The following is a 23,327-nucleotide window of genomic DNA, read 5'->3' as shown; positions in this document are numbered from 1 at the left end:
ATGTGCATTGAAATCCACAAGCGAAGGGAAAAGGTGAGAAGAGGAGAGCGCATTGATGCGAGAAGGAATACAACGTGGCTGCTATGAAAGTGAACTGTGTTTACTTGTGATCAGGGGTGTATTCATTCCGCCGATCCTGTTGAAAAACGTTTCTTAAACGGAAGCAAACGGAACGAAACGGGGATAAACATATCATAATTTGTCCAATAGATACACTTGTTTGCAACTGTTGGACGAATGATTTCACCCTAGATCAGCTAGATGCAGGCAAGTGATCAGGGGTGTATTCATTCTGCCGATCCTGTTGAAAAACATTTCTTAAACGGAAGCAAACGAAATGAAACGGGGATAAACATACCAGAATTTGTCCAATAGATACACTTGTTTGCAACTGTTGGACGAATGATTTCACTCTAGATTAGCTAGATACAGGCAAGAGTGTGCAAGGCGGTATTGAATGTGTCACTGTCTGTCTATGTTTCACTGTCTGTGTTGTTCTCTGGCCCTACAGTGCATTCGGAAAGAATTCAGACCCCTTGACTTTTTCCACATTTTGTTTCATTACAGCATTATGGATAAAACAATGTAAATATCCTCATCAATCTACACACAATACCCCATAATGACAAAGCAAAAACAAATTTATATTTAAAAAAAACTTAAATTGTAAATTTTCCTAAGTATTTAGACCCTTTACTCAGACCTTTGTTGAAGCACTTTTGGCAGTGATTACAGCCTTAAGTCTTCTTGGGTGTGACACTACAAGCTTTCTCACATTCTTCTCTGCAGATCCTCTCAAGCTCTGTCAAGTTGGATGGGGAGCGTCGCTTCACAACGTTTTTCAGGTCTTTCCAAAGATGTTAGATTGCGTTCAAATCCGGGCTCTGGCTGGGCCACCCAAGGCCATTCAGCCACTCCCGCAGACACTCCTGCGTTGTCTTGGCTTTGTGCTTAAGGTCGTTGTCCTGTTGGAAGGTGAGTAGTAGCTGCCAGGCGCACCGGTGTCAAGAACTGCAACACTGCTGGGTTTTTCACCCTCAACAGTTTCCCGTGTGTATCATGGTCCACCACCCAAAGGACATCCAACCAACTTGACACAACTGTGGGAAGCATTGGAGTCAACATGGGCCAGCATCCCTGTGGAACGCTGTAGACACCTTGTAGAGTCCATGCCCCAACGAATTGAGGCTGTTCTGAGGGCAAAATTGGGTGCAACCTAATATTAGGAAGGTGTTCCTAATGTTTTGTACACTCAGTGTATCAAACCATCTGTACCTCTGTCAATGCAAATAGAGTACTGCAACATTACCCTTGCACTCTGCAAAGAACAGAGCGTGTGTATGTGTGGAGACTGGGAACTCAGATTGATATATATATATTCATTGTTCCACATGTAACCTTTGCAAGTTTATATTTTATATTCCATGTCATGGATCAGGATCCATGAAGCCTTTCAGTACTTAATACTCCAGTCCCCTGCTTCTGGCTCCAGCAGACCAAGCAGACCGATATGATACAATGCCCCCTCTGTAGAGCATATTGCCTTAACTGTGTTGTTACCAGGGCAGTGTTATTAAGGTTCATTAAACTAAAGTTCACTATGGACTTTAGTGAAGTTGGGCTGTAATGGTATTTCAGTAGCCTGCTTTCTGAGTTGTATTAAATAATACAACACTTTGTTTGTTGATGCATTACCACACTTTAATAAGTATTGTAGAGTCTCGTCTAAAGTACTAGCTCGCATTAGCTCACATGGAGCAGGTAGCCTGGTGGTTAGAGCAAAAGGTTGCTGGATCGAATCCCTGAGCTGACAAGGTAAAAATATGTTGTTCTGCCCCTGAACAAGGCAGTTAACCCACTGTTCACCGGTAGGCCGTCATTGTAAATAACTGACTTGCCTAGTTAAATAAAGATTAAATAAAATAAAAAAACACAAAACATGAGTCACATCAGAGCTGGCTCTGTTTAACACACATTCTTTATTTGTTGTGTTGGATTTCACCTCCTTAATCAATTCCATATCTGTTGTATGACTTCTCCACAGACAGCTATGATGATGAGTGTCATCTCCTTTCTTGGCTGCCCTCTACTTCCTGCTTCTATCGCCCGGCAATGGTTGCCATTGTAGCGCCTGCAGTAGGAAGATCCTGGTGGTCCCAGTGGATGGCAGCCACTGGGTAAACATGGAGGTCATCCTCCATGAGCTCCACTCCCGAGATCACGACCTCACCGTGCTGTGCTCTGCCAAGAGCTGGTACATCTCCCAGAAGTTCCCTCTCTACAGCTCCATCACCGTCCTCATGCTGGAGGACGAGGTGGACAAGAACTTCCACGACAAGATGCTGCAAACGATTCTGGGAATCCGGACCCTGCCGCCCTTCCTGCGGTCCTTCCTCCATCAGTACGAGATCACATCCATGCAGCCGACAGGCCACAAGATCTGCGTCAGAGCAGACGTTCTGGCGCAGATGATCCAGCGTTCATGGTGATCCAGCGTTCATGGCTCAGCTCTGGGATGCTCAGTATGACCTGGCCAACTACCTCCGTCTGCTTCTGGTCTTCAACCTGCCCTGGATCAACACGGGAGAGGGTCACTTCGCCTTTGCCCCCTCGCCACTGTCCTACGTCCCAGTGTCGGGCAAAGAGCTCTCTGACCACATGGACTTCCTCTAGAGAACCAGAAATGTGTTGCATTATGTCTATAGTGTGGTGGCGCAATATTTCTTTATTAACCATCGGTACGCCAACCTGCTCAAATGTCACTTCCCCTCTGCTGCTGACTTGCTCTCCATGCAGCGTTCAGCAGACGTGTGGCTGATGCGGGTGGACTTTGTCTTTGAGTTCCTGTGGCCCACCATGCCCAACGTGGTCTATATGGGGGGCTTCTTGTGTCGTCCGGCCAGGCCGCTCTCTGCTGACCTGGAGGCCTTCATGCAGAGCACGGGGTGGTGGTCATGTGGGAATGCTGGTGTCCGCCCTGCCTAAGGAGGTGACCGAGGCGGTGGCCCAAGCCTTTGTCCTGCTGCCCCACACGGTGTTGTGGAGGTTCCTGGGAGAAAGACCCTCTTCCTTGGGGAACAACACCCTGCTGCTACACTGGCTCCCCCAGAGCAACCTCCTGGGCCAACCCAAAACCTGCGTCGTGGCTCACGGAGGCACCAATGGCCTGGAAGAGGCCATCTACAACTGTGCTGGGCCTGCCGCTCCTCTTTGACAAGTTTGGCAATGTCTGGAGGCTGCCACTCTCACCACAGTGGACTTCCTGGAGGTCCTAAGGGACGTCCTGGAGAATCCCTCCTACTGCCACAGAATGCAGAAGATATTTGGCCTGTACCGCAACACGCCCTTGTCCCCTGTCGCCAGCACCACTTTCTGGTTTGATTACGTGATGAGGAACGTCGTCCCACCTGCACACCGAAGCCTACAGCATGTCCTGGTACTCCAACCACAGCTTGGATGTGGCGACGCTGCTCCTGGCCCTCAGCGGGGCCTCTCTCTGGGCCTCAGTTTCTGTCTGCAGCAGACTGTGCTGCAAGAGCTCCAGGAGAAAGACCAAGCTGGAGTGAGCTTGTTAACTGACAGTTTCTTGATGCGTAATATATTGCCAAATTGTTTATATTGTAACATTTTCATAAGCAGACTGGAAAATCCTTGTTTTCGATAAATGTTTATTGAGTTTAACTGAGAATATACACGTTTCAGGCAAAGCAACATTACACATGAACATTATCTTTGTATAGATGATGTTTTAATTTTTAAATGCAGTAGGACCATACTGTAACATATTCAACATTACATCCATGACATTAGAGATGGACTCCACTCTTCCCTGAAGTACAGTAACGTCCTTTACTGTTTTGGAAAGTCAGAGGGAGGGAGGTCACAGCAGTATAAAAATAAACATTTAATGATGAACATGAGTCACTGTGACTGTTAGCACAGTCCTATCAGAGAGGGCTACAGCCTTCCCCTCTCTCTCTCTCTCTTACTCTCCCTCTCCCTCTCTCACTCCTTCTCTCTCTCCCTCTGATACTGGCCTTATCCACAGACATTAATAACTGTCTGGCTCTCAAGGTAACAGAAGGCTTACTTACGTCACATTGTGTGAATCGATGTGTCCTTGAGCAAGGCACTTCATCCTAAATGCTCCAGGGTCGCCGTTGATAATGGCAGACCCTGGCCGTGACCCCACTCTCAGAGGGTGTCTCAGGGGGAGTTGGGATATGGAAAAAATACATTTCCAATTCACACATGCATACAATACACACTTGCACATATGAAATAGGACAAATATAGGCACCCACCAAATGTTCATTATTACATAACAATCTGCATTGGGTGATTGACATAGTTAAAATAGTAGATACTTACATTTCACAGCTATCCTTATGTACAGTAAATGCTGGAATTGTGCAAGATTTTACATGAATTCCAATGCCTCAAGTCTTATACATTGTGCATCACCTCCATTACATCACCTCTATGAAATCACCACCAGAGGGCGTGGCTAACCCAGTGTGGTTTCTGTGTCTTGGGTCAAAGGTTACATGAATCTAGTGCTCAAGATGGCCTGAGGGGCAGAGGTGATCATAGGCTGAGATGTGATGACCCCAGGCTGGGAGGCCATCAACATGGGCTGACCGGGCAGCATGGTGGGCTGGGCGTTGATGACGGTGAAGGTCTGTTTGCGTCTCTTGATCTCCCTGGCCATCTGGCACCAGGAGCAGATGTTGCAGAAGGTGGAGTACACACAGTCTGCCGTCATGCCACCCTGAACACATATATAGACAGGGTTATGATCCCAAAATTCCCTGTTTTTCTAGAAATCCCAGTTTGGATGATTCTTGGATTTCTTGCTTATTCCTGCCTGATTCTGGCAATGTTCCACCCAGGATTTTGTTTTTACTTGCAATGAGGTATCAGCAGAGGTTTCAAACCTGGGATACTGTATGATTACACTGACTACCGGGCTGTTGTATTAACTGGACAGAAGCTCTCAGGAGGCTGAAGAAATTTGGCTTGGCACTTAAAACCCTCACAAACTTTTACAGATGCACAATTGAGAGCATCCTGTCAGGCTATATCACCGCCTGGTACGGAAACTGCGGTCTGGTGCGGTCTGTCCAACGCATCACCGGGGGAAAACTACCTGCCCTCCAGGACACCTACAGTACCCGATGTCACAGGAAGGCCAAAAAGATCATCAAGTACAACAACCACCCGAGCCACTGCCTGTTCACCCCGATATCATCCAGAAGACACGGTCAGTACAGGTGCATCAAAGCGGGGACCGAGGGACAGCTTCTATCTCAAGGTCAGATTGTTAAAAAGCCATGACTAGCACATTATAGGTGACTGCCCTATATAAATAGACCTGAAATCGCTGGCCACTTTAATTAATAATGTTTATATATCTAGCGTTACTCATCTCATATGTATATACTGTATTCTTTCCTATTCTTCTATATCTTACTCTATGCCGCTTCGACATTGCTGGCCCAAATATTTATATATTGTTAATTACATTCCTTTACTTTAGATCTGTGTGTATTGTTCGATTTTACTTGTTAGATATTACTGCACTTTTGGAGCCAGAAACACAAGCATTTCGCTACACCCGCAATAACATCTGCTAAACACGTGTATGTGACCAATAACATGTTTTTTGATTTGCTGTGTTGTGTGTACTGCCTCACATTTACACAGTCTGTAGGCCTACCCTAACAATCGTCCTTGTCTAGTTTCTTTATTCAGGCGTTCAGATTGACATTCATTAACCCACCTGAATACCATAGCGGGTACGTACAGCCACCCTCATGGACATGGACACAGGAGGAATGCAGGTTGGCACCCCTACCAGCTGGGTGGAGGAACATAAGCCGTCCAGCATGGGGAGACAGAAACACTCTCCGAACTCTGAGGTGGTGGTGCAGGCGAAATAGGGAAAGCACCAGAAGGCAAAACAGCCTGATCATAGGGTCGCAAAGCGCAGGTCAGGGAAGAGATCTGTTAACACTGATTACGACACTTATCTCACTCACTTTGATTAGTGGCTAGTAACGCTGTCAGTCAGGTCCATATGTATTTGGACAGTGACACAATTTGCATAATTCTGGCTCTGCACGCCACCACAATGGATTTGAAAGGAAACAATCAAGATCTGTTTTAAGTGTAGACTTTCATCTTTAATTGAATGGTTTTGTCAAAATAATTTTATGAACCGTGTAGGAATTACAACTATTTTTATACATAGCCCCCCAATTTTAGGGGCTCAAAAGTAATTGGACAAACTAACATAATCATAAATTAAATTGTGTGTTTTAATACTTGGTTGGAAATCCCTTGCAGTCAATGACTGCCTGAAGTCTGTAACCGACAGACATCACTTGATGCTGTTTCTTCCCTGGTGATGCTCTGCCAGGCCTTTACTGCAGCTGTCTGTTCCTGCTTGTTATTGGGGCATTTTGCCTTCAATTTTGCCTTCAGCAAATGAAATGCATGCTTAATTGGATTCAGGTCAGGTGATTGACTTGGTCATCTCAGAACATTCCACTTCTTTGCCTTAAAAAAGTATTGCGTTACTTTCACAATATGCTTCGGGTCATTGTCCATCTGTACGGTGAAATGTTGTCCAATGAGTTTTGAAGCATTTGGCTGAATCTGAGCAGATAATATATCCCTAACCACTTCAGAATTCATCCTGCTGCTTTTGTCAGCAGTCACATCATCAATAAATAGAAAGGAAAATAGAAAGGAACCACTGTTCCATTGGCAGCCATACATGGCCACGCCATAACACTCCCTCCACCATGCTTCACAGATGAGGTGGTATGCTTCGGATCATGAGCAGTTCCTTCACTTCTCCATAACTCTTCTCTCTTCCCATCATTCTGGTACAAGTTGATCTTTGTCTCATCTGTCCATAGGATGTTGTTCCAGAACTATACAGGCTTTTTTTAGATCTTTGTTGACAAACTCTAATCTGGTCTTCCTGTTTTTGATGCTTACCAATTGTTTACATCTTGTGGTAAACCCTCTATTTACTAGTCTTCTCGTAATTGTTGACTTTGACACAGATACGCCTACCTACTGAAGGGTGTTCTGGATCTGGCCAACTGAAGGGGTTTCTCTTCACTAGGGAAAAAATTATTCTGTCATCCACCACAGTGGTTTCCCGTGGTCTTCCGGGTCTTTTTGGTGTTCCTGAGCTCACCAGTGTGTTCTTTCTTTTTTTAAGAATGTACCAAATGGTTGATTTGGCCACACCTAATGTTTTTGCCATCTCTATGATGGGTTTGTTTTGCTTTTCAGCCTAATGATGGCTTGCTTCACTGGCAGTGACAGCTCTTTGGACTTCATATTGAGGGTTAACAGCAACAGATTCCAAATGCAAATGCCACACAACTCTATACCTTTTATCTGCTTACGTGTAAATGAACTAATGAGGGAATAACACACACCTGGCCATGGAACAGCTGAGCAGCCAATTGTCCAATTACTTTTGGTCCATTAAAAAAGGGGGGAGGCACAAATAAAAAGTGCTGTAATTACAAAACCATTCACCTGATTTGGATGTAAATGCATACCTCAAATTAAAGCTGAAAGTATGCACTTTCAGCTCATATTCATTATTTAATTTGAACTCCAATATGCTGTGGTAGACAGCTAAAGTAATAATAACTTGGACTATGTCCAAATATTTATGGACCTGACTGTATGGGCTATAATACTCCATTGATGTCTCAAAATATTCCAAGCACGACGTAAGTCAAAACGGAACAATGTCATGTATAACTTATGTGCTTTTTATAAAATAATGTTTTAATAAGGTATTCCGAAATACAATGTGAATGTGAATGAATAGTGAACAATGTAAATGAATAGTGAACTCTGAATTCAACATTTTTGCAGAGAAATGTGAATGATTCGCTGGGACACTGGATAAATGGACAAACAAATAGACAGACAAACTCACAGACTTGCAAGTCGTCGAAGCAGTCACAAATGCCAGTGTTCCACTGGTTAGAGTGGACAGCTATGAAAGCTGGTGTCTGGGGCTGAGGAGGCTGAGATTGTTGGTTGTTGATTATCACACTCGTTGCCATGGTGACTGGCCGGCTGGCCACTCGACTAAGGACAAAGAACCTGAACAAAAAGCAACAACAAACATCAATGGATTGTTACTTTTTCCTGCCCCCCCAATGCCAACTTGCTGAAATCAAATATGAAATATCCCCCCCCCCCCCCCCACACACACACATCTTTCACCTGGCTTCAAAATGCGCTTTAATAGCTCTGCACTTCCTTCTATTCTAAGTGGCTAATTCACGTCTTACAAGTGGAGCCCCTTCAATCATCACTTAACAAACCAATAGGCTACTGTGTGCACTCTGGTACTGTTTATTTTCAAACTGTAGTCTATAGAGTATTCACCATTAATCTGATGTTAAAACGTATAAGTCTATGTAGTCTACGTATAAGTCTCCCCATCAAATACAAATCATTGCAGCCTATAATTCTAGTAGTGGGGTGTGTTCAATCTAAGTCCTGTTTTATTGAATTATGACTCTTAATAAAATATACTCACCTGAAATGGACAGCTCTGCCTGGATGTATCCAGGTTTGTGATAGGTATCTCCGGACCAGAGGTGGCCTTAAAAATCATATCATTCAGGAACTAAATTGTAGAACAGTCACTATTTGCATGTGTGTGGTTTGCATAAGATTCAACACCTTCACTAAAGATCAGTGACATACAGTATCCTCTGTATTAACGTCACAGAGACAGGACAGGCACTCATCTTTTAATCATTTATTCACCATTAATTAAGATACATTCAGATATATCTTTCATGTTTGCAGTATAAATGTATGTTTTGTTGTTTGGAAATGTGTCACACCTATTTCTCTCATATGTTTTTACAATACATTTGGACGTGTTTTGTACATTTCGCATAGTGGTAGATAAAAAGGTCCAGTTTTCAAAAGGGTTTTGGAAATGTGTTTATACACACATATTCATTCATCTTTCACACACCCCAGAAAATCTAAAGGGCCTTTACAGATACACAGTAAACTATTTCAGCTGTCAGCCGGGTGGAAGTGAACGTGAACAACCTAAGAACAGGACACTATTGCAGACCTGCTTGAAACTGAATGGAGAACAGTTTTGGGTGGCTCAAAGTACAGGTGTTCACGTGTGTGACGTTCAATGGTGATGAGTTTGGTGACAGTGGTCGGTGATAGAAGAGTCAACAGAGGATAGAAAGCACGGGAGATTGGTGGCCCTTTAATTGTGGAGGACGGGCCCGTAGTAATGGCTGGAGCGGAATTAATGGGATGGTATTAAATACATCATTTGCTCCATTCCGGACATTATTATGAGCCGTCCTCCCATCAGCAGCTTCCTGTAGTAGAAAGTACAGGCTTGGTATTGTTACTATTCCATTAACACGAGTCTAATGATGATGATGTTGATTATTATTAGTCTAATTACTATGATGAAGGTAGAGGAGGAAGAGGATGAAGAGGAGGGATATATGATGATGATGATGCAGGATGACGAAGAAGAGGATGAGGAAGAACGAGGTCTGTCCTTATCTTACATGTGGGTTGATGAGAGTGACTGGTTGGAGGCGGGTCTTCATCTCTCTTGACATTTGACACCAGGTGCAGGGCCCGCAGAAGAATGAATAGACACAGTCATTACACATGGTGCCCTTTTAGGGAGGAGACAGAGATACATCACATTACACCTGATCTAGGATCAGTTAACATTGACTACATGAATCAATTAATCAATTAGCGGACACAGACTGTCTGATCGGAGTTCAGCACTGTGCCATCTTCAGAACATTATGCATTAATCCCTGAGTAGCCTGGTCCCGGATCAGTTTGTTCTATCATTACAACTCATTGATTGGCATGACTAGGATTGGCAAGGAGAGGAATGTTAACACAGACAGACTGGTACACAGGCAACTCCCTCAGTATGCAGGTATTGAAACAGAGTTTGAGTACTCAAAAAAAAAAAATTGGGCATGGTCTGAGCCACAGGTACTCCTGAAACTTAGGTCATTGGAACTGGTTAGGAGAGTTCTGAGATCAGATTAGAAGGTGAGGTGAACATTGTTACTTATATTTCTTCTTTATCTTAAGGTATTTTTCTTAAAACTGCGTTGTTGGTTAAAGGGCTTGTAAGTAAGCATTTCAATGTAAGGTCTACTACACCTTTTGTATTCGGTGCATGTGACAAATACAATTTGATTTGATTTGATCATGAATTACTTGAGAGATGGAGGGACTGATAGTTGTACACTATTTTGAGATATAACACTTTCACATGTACAGTCAAAGGAACTGGGCGATACACATCATTTGTATGGACATTGTATTCATATGCATTATTTTCACAAAATGTTTAAATAATACAACATCTTCAACAATAATTGTGGCCTAGAACTATAAAGCCCAGAGTTTTTCCTGGTCAGATCCTGTGATCAGGAAAAACTCTAGACATAAGGCATGCCAAGCCTTATGACTCGTGTTCTTCTATACATTCCATGTACATACTACCTCAATTGGCCCGACCAACCAGTGCTCCGGCACATTGGCTAACCGGGCTATCTGCATTGTGTCCCACCACCCACCACCCGCCAACCCCTCTTTTACACTACCGCTACTCTCAGTTCATCATATATGCATAGTCACTTTCACCATATCTACATGTACATACTACTTCAATCAGCCCGACTAACCGGTGCCTGTATGTAGCCTCGCTAATGTTATAGCTTCGTTACCTGAGGTGTGGACTCGAGTCACATGACTTGAACTCGAGTCAGACTCGAGTCACAAATATGCTGACTTGCAACTCGACTTTGACTTTAACACCAATGACTCGTGACTTGACTTGGACTTGAGCCTTATGACTCAACCTGACTTGATACCCTCCCCAAGCCCAAATATAAACAATTATGCTATTAAAAAAAGTGTGCAGCGCATCAACTCTTCATTTAACGGATTACAGTTTGAATCGGACAGCAGCCAATCAAGTTGTGCCAGCTGAGAAAAAGTTGTGCGTGGCAGTGCAGAGGAAAGTTGGCAGGTGAATTCAGATGGAGCCCTTGGAAAGATGATACCCAAAATTATTGTTTTCAGATAGAAAGACAAAGCTGTATCAACAAAAAACAGATTGCAACTTGCAAAACATGCAGGAAGAAAATTACAGACGGAGGCGCAACAATTTCCAACTTTGTTCGACATTTGAAGCTGCACAAAGAACGGTAAGTCATGGCTAATATAGCCGACAGCTATATATTTTATTACTTTACTAGTGTTTTATTTATTTTTTTATTTTACCTTTATTTAACCAGGTAGGCAAGTTGAGAACAAGTTCTCATTTACAATTGCGACCTGGCCAAGATAAAGCAAAGCAGTTCGACAGATACAAAAACACAGAGTTACACATGGAGTAAAACAAACATACAGTCAATAATAACGTATAAACAAGTCTATATACAATGTGAGCAAATGAGGTGAGAAGGGAGGTAAAGGCAAAAAAGGCCTTGGTGGCAAGGTAAATACAATATAGCAAGTAAAACACTGGAATGGTAGTTTTGCAATGGAAGAATGTGCAAAGTAGAAATAAAAATAATGGGGTGCAAAGGAGCAAAATAAATAAATAAATTAAATACAGTTGGGAAAGAGGTAGTTGATAGGGCTAAATTATAGGTGGGCTATGTACAGGTGCAGTAATCTGTGAGCTGCTCTGACCGTTGGTGCTTAAAGCTAGTGAGGGAGATAAGTGTTTCCAGTTTCAGAGATTTTTGTAGTTCGTTCCAGTCATTGGCAGCAGAGAACTGGAAAGAGAGGCGGCCAAAGAAAGAATTGGTTTTGGGGGTGACTAGAGAGATATACCTGCTGGAGCGTGTGCTACAGGTGGGAGATGCTATGGTGACCAGCGAGCTGAGATAAGGGGGGACTTTACCTAGCAGGGTCTTGTAGATGACATGGAGCCAGTGGGTTTGGCGACGAGTATGAAGCGAGGGCCAGCCAACGAGAGCGTACAGGTCGCAATGGTGGGTAGTATATGGGGCTTTGGTGACAAAACGGATTGCACTGTGATAGACTGCATCCAATTTGTTGAGTAGGGTACTGGAGGCTATTTTGTAAATGACATCGCCAAAGTCGAGGATTGGTAGGATGGTCAGTTTTACAAGGGTATGTTTGGCAGCATGAGTGAAGGATGCTTTGTTGCGAAATAGGAAGCCAATTCTAGATTTAACTTTGGATTGGAGATGTTTGATATGGGTCTGGAAGGAGAGTTTACAGTCTAACCAGACACCTAAGTATTTGTAGTTGTCCACGTATTCTAAGTCAGAGCCGTCCAGAGTAGTGATGTTGGACAGGTGGGTAGGTGCAGGTAGCGATCGGTTGAAGAGCATGCATTTAGTTTTACTTGTATTTAAGAGCAATTGGAGGCCACGGAAGGAGAGTTGTATGGCATTGAAGCTTTCCTGGAGGGTTGTTAACACAGTGTCCAAAGAAGGGCCGGAAGTATACAGAATGGTGTCGTCTGCGTAGAGGTGGATCAGAGACTCACCAGCAGCAAGAGCGACCTCATTGATGTATACAGAGAAGAGAGTCGGTCCAAGAATTGAACCCTGTGGCACCCCCATAGAGACTGCCAGAGGTCCGGACAACAGACCCTCCGATTTGACACACTGAACTCTATCAGAGAAGTAGTTGGTGAACCAGGCGAGGCAATCATTTGAGAAACCAAGGCTGTTGAGTCTGCCGATGAGGATGTGGTGATTGACAGAGTCGAAAGCCTTGGCCAGATCAATGAATACGGCTGCACAGTAATGTTTCTTATCGATGGCGGTTAAGATATCGTTTAGGACCTTGAGCGTGGCTGAGGTGCACCCATGACCAGCTCTGAAACCAGATTGCATAGCAGAGAAGGTATGGTGAGATTCAAAATGGTCGGTAATCTGTTTGTTGACTTGGCTTTCGAAGACCTTAGAAAGGCATGGTAGGATAGATATAGGTCTGTAGCAGTTTGGGTCAAGAGTGTCCCCCCCTTTGAAGAGGGGGATGACCGCAGCTGCTTTCCAATCTATGGGAATCTCAGACGACACGAAAGAGAGGTTGAACAGGCTAGTAATAGGGGTGGCAACAATTTCGGCAGATAATTTTAGAAAGAAAGGGTCCAGATTGTCTAGCCCCGCTGATTTGTAGGGGTCCAGATTTTGCAGCTCTTTCAGAACATCAGCTGAATGGATTTGGGAGAAGGAGAAATGGGGAAGGCTTGTGCGAGTTGCTGTTGGGGGTGCAGTGCTGTTGACAGGGGTAGGAGTAGCCAGGTGGAAAGCATGGCCAGCAGTAGAAAAATGCTTATTGAAATGTTCAATTATGGTGGATTTATCAGTGGTGACAGTGTTTCCTATCTTCAGTGCAGTGGGCAGCTGGGAGGAGGTGTTCTTATTCTCCATGGACTTTACAGTGTATCATGTAGGCTAACGTAACGTTAAATCAATGAGCCTCCACACAGTCAGTCAGTGCGGGAACGTGATCATTGCACCCAAGATTGAGCTACAACTGGCTAGGCAGTTGGTAGCCTAGATCCTGCCTGATGTTACTGCTGTTCCTAAAACCATTGACATACGTTAGCCTACTGTAACCACACAGAGAGAGAGAGAGAGAGAGAGAGAGAGAGAGAGAGAGAGAGAGAGAAAGTGTGTGTGTGTGTGTTAAGGTTGGGCGATTGTGCACAAGTCTACTGCGCCCCATAGCGATCCTTGATAGTCGATAACTATTGTTGGGGGGGGGGGGTCTTTCTCATGTCTACCCATGGAAATATAATGTTTATTGGGAAAGGTAATAAATATATGCATATTTTTAAAAGCATTTAAGATTTGCGTAAATGTAATATACTAACTATTACTCTTGGTATTACATTTGGTGAAGAGCACATTATGACTTGTTTAGGACTCGAAACTTAAGATTTAGGACTTGAGACTTGACTTGAGACTTTACTTGAACTTCCCTGTCGTGACTTGAGACTTGACTTGGGACTTGAGTGCTAAGACTTAAGAATGACTTGGTCCCACCTCTGCTCGCTACTGTTATTTTTCACTCTCTTTTTACTGTTGTTTTTATTACTTTACTTACCTATTGTTCACATAATACCTTTTTTTGCACGGTTGGTTAGAGCCTGTAAGTAAGCATTTCCCTGTAAGGTCTACCTGTTGTATTCGGCGCACGTGACAAATGTTGCTTTGATTTGATTTGTGCTAACAGTAAACAATGAGAAAACCAAACGTCATGACTCTAGACAAGGTCATGGCGTTCTGTGTGTCCTTACCTCGATGCCGTAGCGCTGGCGGATCCCCACCCTCAGGGACATGGTGGCGGGGGGGATAAGGCCGAAGCCGTCTAGCAGGGGCAGACACAGGCACTCCCCAGCCTCCCTCGCCGTTATACAGGCAAAGCAGGGGAAGCACCAGAATGCTAAGCAACCTATAAAGAGAGATAGAGGACAAGAAATGACAGTGATTTACCCATGGGTTAATTTTTTATTGACATTTATTTATTCAGGCAAGTCAGTTAATTAAGAACAAATTCTTATTTACAATGACTACCCCGGCCAACACTGGGCCAATTGTGCACCACCTTATGGGACTCCCAATCACAGCCGGATGTGATGCAGCCTGGATTCAAACCAGGTACTGCAGTGACACCTCTTGCACTGAGATGCAGTATCTTAGACCGTAGTGTCTTAGACCGCTGCGCCACTCGGGAGCTCAAACTCTAAACGAATGTGTTATGCTGTTGATTGAAACCAGTTTGCCCCCCATTGAATGGAGTTGAGCAGTAACAGAGGCCTTGTTTAAATACGATCAATATATGTACACACACAAACATGCTCGTACGCACACACAAACACACACACTTACACGAAGACATATCCTTGGTGCAGTCACAGATTTCGGAGCTCCATTGGTTTGAGGTAATGGCCTGAACAAAGGGCTTGGGCTGCTGGATGACCATCGTGTTTGCCATGGTGGCGTCTTCTGTGAGGATTTATTTAAAAAATAATATATATGTATATATGTATTTTTTTACAGAAGTCACCCCACCAGCAAATGAATATAGGGCGATGTTTCATGCTTAATAATAATGGCACCAGAACTAGTTCTCAAGATAGTTTGTGAAATTCTTCAAAATGAGTTGAAATTATTCAAAATGCTGTATGCTGTACAGAGAAGCCTAGTGTTTAGAGCTTAGTTGTCCCCAGGCTTTACAACTGCTCCTTTGAACATGAGCTAGAAGGAGTCATAGTCCAACTCAAACTGTAAATTCAACCTGGACTCAGGGGTAGACGTAATAGAGTAAAACTGTAAATCCATAACACTCCAATTAGTATGACATGTTACATTTCGTATGGTATGGTATGTATTCATTTGTGGATGTCCGTCACCCATTTCACATTATATACTCATAGAAAAAAGGTTCAAAAAGGGTTCTTCAGCTGTCCCCATAGGAGACCCCTTTTTGGTTCCTGGTAGAACTATTTTTGAGTTCCATGTAGAACCCTCAGTGGAAAGAGTTTTACATTGAACCTAAAAGGGTTCTTCAAAGAGTTCTCCTATGGGGACAGCCGGGAGAACCCTTTTAGGTTCTAGATTTGTTTTGAGAGTGTATGTTACGAATGACAATTTGTACAATATGTTACGAATTCCAATTTGTACAGTATGTTACGAATTTGCAAAACATGATATGTTAAGAATTCCAATTTGTTGTGGCTAACATTAGCTAGGTGGCTAGGGGGCTAACACTAATGTTAGCTAGGTGGCTAATGTTAGCTAGGCTTTGGGTTAAGGTTAAGTTTAGAGTTAGGGTTAAGATTAGGGTTAAATTAAAGAGTTATGAGATAGGTTAAAGGGTTAAGGTTAGGATTAGGGTTAGCTAACATGCTAAGTAGTTGCAAAGTAGCTTAAAAGTAGTAAGTAGTTACTTATCCGCTAAAGCGCTGAAGTTGTGATGAGATTCGAACCCGCACCCTTTTGGGATTCCTAGATGTTTGGATTATGCGCCCACTAACCATGACCAACCACCCTACAAGTAACCCTCTGTCTTATGTAACCATACTATACGTAACATATTCTAATTTGAGAGTCCATGATTTATGTTTACTGTGTTACATCTAGTGAGACCAGGCTCGTAAATTATCATTACATTCAGCAGTATGTGATTCCCCTTTCCCTTTCCCTTTCATTCCTTATGACATACAGAAAATAAATACATATTTTAATATATGTGTAAATATTCAATAAACGTTTGGCCAATTTTTTATACTTCAAAATAAATTTGAAATATAAAATATAGCCAAAAGATATTTCATATTTTCACAAATATTGATTTTCCATATAGAGGGACTAAGTTCCCTGGTCTTTGCTCATAGACATAGTTTTACCTGAGTTAGCTTCAGAGAAGAGGATGGTGAAGAGGAATGCTGAGTGACTGAAACCAAGCAAGAAGTGTGGCATATGTAGGAAAGGCTCAACACGCACACGCGGACACACACACTTGGCAATGGCTTACTGGTTCACCCATTAACTAGTCCATCCAGTTTGACTAAATAGTTGAGACTGTCAGACACACCTCAAAAGACTGACCCGACCACGACAAACTCGAAATTCTGGGGCACTGTAATTTACTGTTATGTGCATAGTTTCTCCTGGTCAGGTCACATGGTCAGGAAAACGTCAGGGCCCTAATCATTATCATCAAGCCTTTTTTGTGTCCAAACAAGTTAAGCTTGACAAACCTTGCAAACCATGCAAGTTATTTTAAATTATGATATCTGGTAGCATTGAAGATATGAAGGTATGTTAGCATTGTAGTTTATCAAGATTCTTCCAAAAAGCTTGCAGTGCTACTGTTTCTCTAGAACAGGGCTCTCCAACCCTGTTCCTGGAGAGGTACAGTCCTGTAGGTTTTCACTCCAACCCTAGTCTACCACACCTGATTCTAATAATTAGCTAGTTGATCAGCTGCATGAGGTTAGTAACAACTGCGGGTTGGAGCGAAAACCTACAGAGAGCAGTTCTCCAGGAACAACTCTGCTCTAGAATCACCTAAAATAATGTGCTATACTGTACGCAAACAGATCAGTACTAAGCTTGGCTGTCCCACTTCTTGCAAAAGTCTGGGGCCAAAAAATGTTTAACAATTAAAATATTGAAGAAATGTGTCTGGTAGCGCTTTATAATAACACCAATAAGAACCATGATTCATAATTATTAAGTATTTATAATGGGTTAGTAAATAGTTGATTCGTAATCTTCATTAATCTTTACTCCTACATTTGTAAATGTTAGTAAGCTAGTTATTAACACATGTATAAACCATTTTTAAAGTTTGCACTAATGATTAATAAGATAATTCATAACATGTTTAATATAGGTCATTATAAACCATTTAGTAATCATTAGTTAAGTATTTTTGTGTGGGATAATCTAAAGTGAGGTCTATTTTAACTGAATACATTTTTTGAATGACCAGTGTAATTTTTCACAAAAAGATAGACAATGACTCAATTCCTTTCATGTTTCCTGGAATCTGGGTTAGTTGGTTGAAGGAGGTCATCTCAACCTCTAAAACAAAACCTGAGAGATAGTAGAACATCGACTGACTGCATTCCACCTCCACCTCATCACACCCAAAGTGACGTTAAAAGAGTCACTGAGAGACAATTGTTGTTGTAGCAATAATTTAGGTAACTCCATTGTGTGCATGTTGTGCAGAATGAATACAAAGAGAAGCAGCAGTGGAAATTACCCTCTCTGTTTATTTACCCAGACAGGAAAGACCAGTTGTCAGCATCAACATGATTGTTTCCAGCTACTTTAATACAGCAGTGTGCTAAATCAGGGTGACAGAGTGTTCCTTGGTCATCTTAAACAAATCTACTTTGAAGCAAAGGTATACACCTAACACACATGGTTAGGGGCTTTACAAAGAAGCAGACACCTGTATCATGTCAGATAGAGAGTTGAAATGTATTTCAATTTGAGTTGGCATCCCAATATGACACTTTATATACATCACAGAAGACTGAAATGTAACAAAACCGTTTGACATAGAAACATTTTCAAACTCGTATTTTCGGCGTGTTTTTGGAAATAATGCAAAAAATACTAATAAATGAAAAATACTAATAACATTCCACACATGATGCAACTATAGAGGGCGATGTGCTCCCTTGACTGCAGGGAAGGGTTTTAAAGCTGAGTCACCCACTTATACTGCATATCACTCATCATCCCTGTTTTTCATAATCCCTTCATTCGCCATTGTTTAAATGGGGGGAGTAAGGGAGCAAAAGAGAGGAGAGGTAGCGAGAGAGAGGTAGATAATTACTTGATGCATTGGAAAGAATTTACAAAGAAACTGAGCAAACTAGGATTCTATTTGGCCCTAAAAAGAGATTTCACAGTGGCAGAATACCTGAACACTGGGACTGACCCAAATTAAGGAAATATTTGACTATGTACAGACTCAATGAGCATAGCCTTGCTATTTAGAGAGACCGCCACAGGCTATGTGCACACTGCCCACACAAGGAGGTGGAAACCGAGCTGCACTTCCTGACCTCCTGCCAAATGTATGACCATATCAGAGACACATATTTTCCTCAGATTACACAGACCCACAAAGAATTCGAAAACAAATCCAATTTTGACAAACTCCCATATCTATTGGGTGAAATACCACAGTGTGCCATCACGGCAGCACGATTTGTGACCTGTTGCCACAAGAATAGGGAAACCAGTGAAGAACAAACACCATTGTAAATACAACCTATATTTATGTTTATTTATTTTTTATTTTGTACTTTAACTATTTGCACATCATTACAACACTGTATTTAGAGGTGACATTAGAAATGTCTCGATTCTTTCTCTAATGTCTCTATTCTTACTTTTGTGAGTAATGTTTACTGTACATTTTGTTTATTGTTTATTTCACTTTTGTTTATTATCTACTTCACTTGCTTTGGCAATGTAAAAATATATGTTTCCCATGGAGGGAGGGAGGGAGGGAGGGAGGGAGGGAGGGAAGGAGGGAGGGAGGGAGGGAGGGAGGGAGGGAAGGAGGGAGGGAGGGAGGGAGGGAGGGAGGGAGGGAGGGAGGGAGGGAGGGAAGGAGGGAGGGAGGGAGGGAGGGAGGGAGGGAGGGAGGGAGGGAAGGAGGGAGGGAGGGAGGGAGGGAGGGAGGGAGGGAGGGAGGGAGGGAGGGAGGGAGGGAGGGAGGGAAAAAATACAAATAGCTCAAACCATGTAGGTGGTTACAAACAAACAATAAACAAGCCCTTGTAGGGTGTTATCTGAATTTGTCTACGGGCGTTAACGTAGCCTGGATGACATATCACATAGAATTATCTAGCCTTCACATGCCAATGACTTCTAGAACTGCTCGAACTCAACACATCTTGACAACAGACATAACATACAGTACATGCGTGGCTCAAATCTTTACTTAGTCTTCAAGTTTTTAAATGGCCTGTTCTTTCTATAACGTCAATGGGTGACAAGCAGAAACAAGTAAAAGAGCTCTCTCTACAGACAGAAGCAGTGTACTGCAGGGCCACCCCAGAGTAATCGGAATTGCGGTCCTGATTTGAGTGGTTTTCTGTTTAGATCACATGGTTAGGACATAATCCCATGCGTTAGGAACACGTTTGGTGTCCAACAGGTGAATAAATCTCTTTCTATTTGTCATGACAAGAAAATCAGATGCTCCTCCATAAGAAAACCTTCAGACACATACTGCTTAGCAGAAAGTATCTATAGTTTATAGACTGCAGTAGTAGCAACAGTCCACTTTATCAACAATAAGAGGGTGCCTGGGCCAAGGGGCATGTTTGGACCAAAAGGACAGAACTGAACGTCTCTGATAGAGAGAAAGAAGAGCGATAAGAGAGGAACTGATGAGCACTGGCAGTGGGCTGAGACCATCTCTTGGAGTCAGGCCATAGAAATGTAATACTTTTGGCCTACTATGTTGCCCAGATTTGCTTACTGCCAAGTGCAGTCAGTGACTGAGACTGTGTGACCTGATGATCATCAATTTCAAAGGCCCTAGAGACAAACAGGCGCCATGTCAAGGTATTGTGTTGACAAACAACACCTACCAGCCACTAGCGTCTGCGCACGTTGTCTACATAGCAAGATGCATGTGTATTACACTGTTATTACATTAAAGTTCAGATAGGCCTCCGCTGTACGGCAAAAAGATAAAGGTACTAGGGGTACTGAACAACAACGACAAAAATTCAACATTAGTGCTTACCAAGAAAAATATGGAAGTTTTTCTTTGGCAAACCATTTTGTTGGACTGTTATTACATTATCATGTTGACGTGGGAGGATATACTGTATATTAATATAATATTATTCATATATTCTAATAATATGCCTTCCTGATAGTACTATATCAATTAAACAATTGATTAATTAGTGTAATACCATGAATCAATGAAGAAGGCCCTTTAGTTTGACCTTACCTCTATGCCTCTATCACTTCCTGACAGAGGGGGCACATAGCTGATACAGTCCAGCAGAGGAAGACAGGGACACACCCCCACCACACTGGTGGTCTTACAGGTTAAAACAGACAGGTAAAACAAAAAAGGGTTCTTTGGCTGTCCCCATAGGAGAACCCTTTTTGGTTTCAGGTAGAACCATTTTGGGTTCCACGTAGAACCTTCAGTGGAAAGTGTTCTACCTGGAACCCGAGATAGTTCTACCTGGAGGGACAGCCAATGTACCCTTTCAGGTTCTAGCTAGCACCTTTTTTTCTAAGAGTGTGTGAAGGAAGAAGAGAGGACAGAATACTGGGTTCCTGTACAGGACTCTCTAGATCAGTGTTTACCCATCGCTCAGTCCTCTCAGATTACTGGACTGTCACGTTTTGCCTCTCTGCTCCTCCTCCTTACCAGGGGTTCATAGTGTAAAATGACTGAACCACATGGAGTAAACAGCAGTGGACTCACGTTCCCATGAAAGTTTACAAAAAATTTGCTAATCAGATTTTTGAGGCGCCATAGAGCTGTCTAACCTGTTTCTGTGCAGACGTTGATTTGTTTGCTGCTGTTATTCATCCAAGAGTGTGAATCCTAGAACAAATCAGGTGTATATCACCCATATTGAATATAACTATTAAACACTTTTCACAGTATTAAACTGTCACCTGAAGATTGTGACTTCCTGTTGTTGATTGATGATGTAACTGACGCCAAAGCCCAGTGGTGTGTGTGTGTGACCTGTCATTGAGATATAATGATGACCCTGATGTCAGTGAGAGTTGATAGAGATCAGGAGAGCCCTAGAGTGTGAATTCCCACCACTGAAACCTATGTACTCTCCTGTTGTGTATCGGGGCTACTGCTGACTGAGACACAATGCATTTAACAAATGACTTAAGTATGGTAGTGATTGCTACTTTACAATTTATATACACACCCAATACCATTATGCTTTTCCACTTGCAAATAATGTGGATCAACACAAGAACACATTTGTGACGTAAAAATATAGCAAAATCCTTTATTTATTTGATTTACATGTTTAACCCTCAAGCTACCGACTGGGGTCATTTTGACCCCAGAGGCATACTTTTGCTCATAGCCCAAAGGTAGTTTAATCAATTCATACAATATTGGGACAGTGACACATTTTTGGTTGTTTTGTCTCTGTACTCCAGAACTTTGGATTTAAATTGATATAATGACTACGATGTTAAAGTGTAGACTGACAGCTTTAATTTGAAGGTATTTTAATCCATATCGGGTGAAAAGCACTTTTTGTACATAGTCCCTCCATTTTAGAGGACCAAAAATATTGTGACAAATGAATTTATATGTGTATTAAAGTACTCAAAACTGTAGTATTTGGTCCCATATTCATAGCATGCAATGACTACATCAAGCTTGTGGCTCTACACATTTGCTGTTTGTTTTGGTTGTGTTTCAGATTATTTTCTGCACAATAGAAATTAATGGTAAATTATGTATTGTGTCATTTTGTAGTCATTTTTATTGTAAATAAGAATAGAATGTGGTCACGCTTTAAATGACATGCAGCTTATAAAGGCTTCATAAATCCTTCATAAACACTACATACATGTGTTACAAATCATCTATAACCACAGGCCATGCTTTATAAAGGGTGTGTGGGATGACCACCCATGTCAAATGTGACATAACCCACTATGTCAAATATGACATAAACTTGTGCTTTATAAAGGGTGACATAAACACTGCTTAATATAGGCCTTATAAATCATATTAAATTGAAGCCCCAAAAAGCATCTCTAACCCTGTAATGCATCTTGGTAGAGCATTGCAATGCCAAGATATTGGGTTAAATTCCCAGGACAACCCCATATGTAAAAATGTATTCACGCATGACTGTAAGTCACACTATCTTGATGGCAAGGAGTTCTCGATTTTCCACATCATAATTTCTCTCAGCAGGGTTAAGACGATGGGAGAGGAAAGCGCAGGGGTGCAGCTTTTGGTCCCGGCCAGGACAGGACGGCCCCCACTCCGACATCCGAGGCGTCGACCTCCACCACAAACCGACGGGATGGGTCCGGATGGACTAAGATGGGGGCTGTAGTGAATCGACGTTTGAGGTCCGAGAACACCTGGTCAGCTGCTGGCGACCATGTGAAGGGAACCTTGGGAGAGGTGAGTGCTGAGATGAGGTAAGCCAGGAAACCTCGGATGAAGTGGCGGTAGAAGTTAGAAACCCCAGGAAATGTTGCAGCTGCACTCTGGATGTGGGTTGAGGCCAATCTACCATCGCTCTCACCTTGTCTGGATCCATCTGTATATGTTCTGCAGCGATGACGTATCCAAGGAAGGAGATATTGGAGCAATGGAACTCACATTTCTACGTTTTGACTTCACTAGGGTAGGGGGCAGCATTCAGAATTTTGGATGAAAAGCGTGCCCAAGTTTAACTGCCTACTCAGGCCCAGAAGCTAGAATATGCATGTAATTGGTAGATTTGGATAGAAAACACTCTAAAGTTTCCAAAACTGTTAAAATAATGTCTGTGAGTATAACATAACTGATATGGCAGGCGAAAACCTGAGGAAAATCCATCCAGGAAGTGGGAAATCTGAGGTTTGTAGTTTTTCAAGTGATTGCCTATCCAATATACTGTGTCTATGGGGTCAGAAAGCTTCCACTAGATGTCAACAGTCTTTAGAACGTTGTTTCAGACTTCTACTGCGAAGGGGGAGGGAATAAGA

General features: G+C 42.6%; 2 protein-coding genes and 1 pseudogene across 2 annotated transcripts; 1 reads left to right on the top strand and 2 right to left on the bottom strand.

Annotated features, from left to right (window-relative positions):
• LOC139417493 (UDP-glucuronosyltransferase 2B31-like) lies at positions 1 to 3,566 on the top strand (annotated as a pseudogene).
• A 342-nt stretch (positions 3,567 to 3,908) lies between these two features.
• On the bottom strand, positions 3,909 to 8,595 carry LOC139417147 (cornifelin homolog). The gene is made up of 4 exons (XM_071166391.1): positions 8,588 to 8,595; positions 7,976 to 8,145; positions 5,783 to 5,967; positions 3,909 to 4,771 (listed from the first exon to the last, which is right to left on the bottom strand). The coding sequence occupies exons 2-4, from the start codon at positions 8,103 to 8,105 to the stop codon at positions 4,544 to 4,546; spliced, it is 543 nt and encodes a 180-aa protein (XP_071022492.1). The 5' UTR covers positions 8,106 to 8,145; positions 8,588 to 8,595; the 3' UTR covers positions 3,909 to 4,543.
• Positions 8,596 to 9,596: 1,001 nt separating this feature from the next.
• On the bottom strand, positions 9,597 to 15,063 carry LOC139417145 (cornifelin homolog B-like). The gene is made up of 3 exons (XM_071166390.1): positions 14,958 to 15,063; positions 14,366 to 14,520; positions 9,597 to 9,719 (listed from the first exon to the last, which is right to left on the bottom strand). Exons 1-3 carry the CDS (start codon positions 15,061 to 15,063, stop codon positions 9,597 to 9,599), a joined length of 384 nt encoding a protein of 127 aa, XP_071022491.1.
• Between the last annotated feature and the right edge of the window lie 8,264 nt (positions 15,064 to 23,327).

The sequence above is a fragment of the Oncorhynchus clarkii genome, chromosome 9 (genome assembly GCF_045791955.1).
Source record: "Oncorhynchus clarkii lewisi isolate Uvic-CL-2024 chromosome 9, UVic_Ocla_1.0, whole genome shotgun sequence".
NCBI lineage: Eukaryota > Metazoa > Chordata > Actinopteri > Salmoniformes > Salmonidae > Oncorhynchus > Oncorhynchus clarkii.
This window is presented reverse-complemented; position numbering and strand designations above follow the sequence as displayed.

What these genes read in the sequence shown, in the direction of transcription:
- LOC139417147 (XM_071166391.1), bottom strand. Translation starts at nt 8,105, where the DNA reads ATGGCAACGAGTGTGATAATCAACAACCAACAATCTCAGCCTCCTCAG. An exon ending in CTTCGACGACTTGCAAGTCT is followed by an intron (nt 5,968 to 7,975) that starts GTGAGTTTGTCT and finishes CCCTATGATCAG; the next exon opens with GCTGTTTTGCCTTCTGGTGC. An exon ending in GTACCCGCTATGGTATTCAG is followed by an intron (nt 4,772 to 5,782) that starts GTGGGTTAATGA and finishes ATATGTGTTCAG; the next exon opens with GGTGGCATGACGGCAGACTG.
- LOC139417145 (XM_071166390.1), bottom strand. Translation starts at nt 15,063, where the DNA reads ATGGCAAACACGATGGTCATCCAGCAGCCCAAGCCCTTTGTTCAGGCC. An exon ending in CACCAAGGATATGTCTTCGT is followed by an intron (nt 14,521 to 14,957) that starts GTAAGTGTGTGT and finishes CTCTCTTTATAG; the next exon opens with GTTGCTTAGCATTCTGGTGC. An exon ending in GCCAGCGCTACGGCATCGAG is followed by an intron (nt 9,720 to 14,365) that starts GTAAGGACACAC and finishes CCTCCCTAAAAG; the next exon opens with GGCACCATGTGTAATGACTG.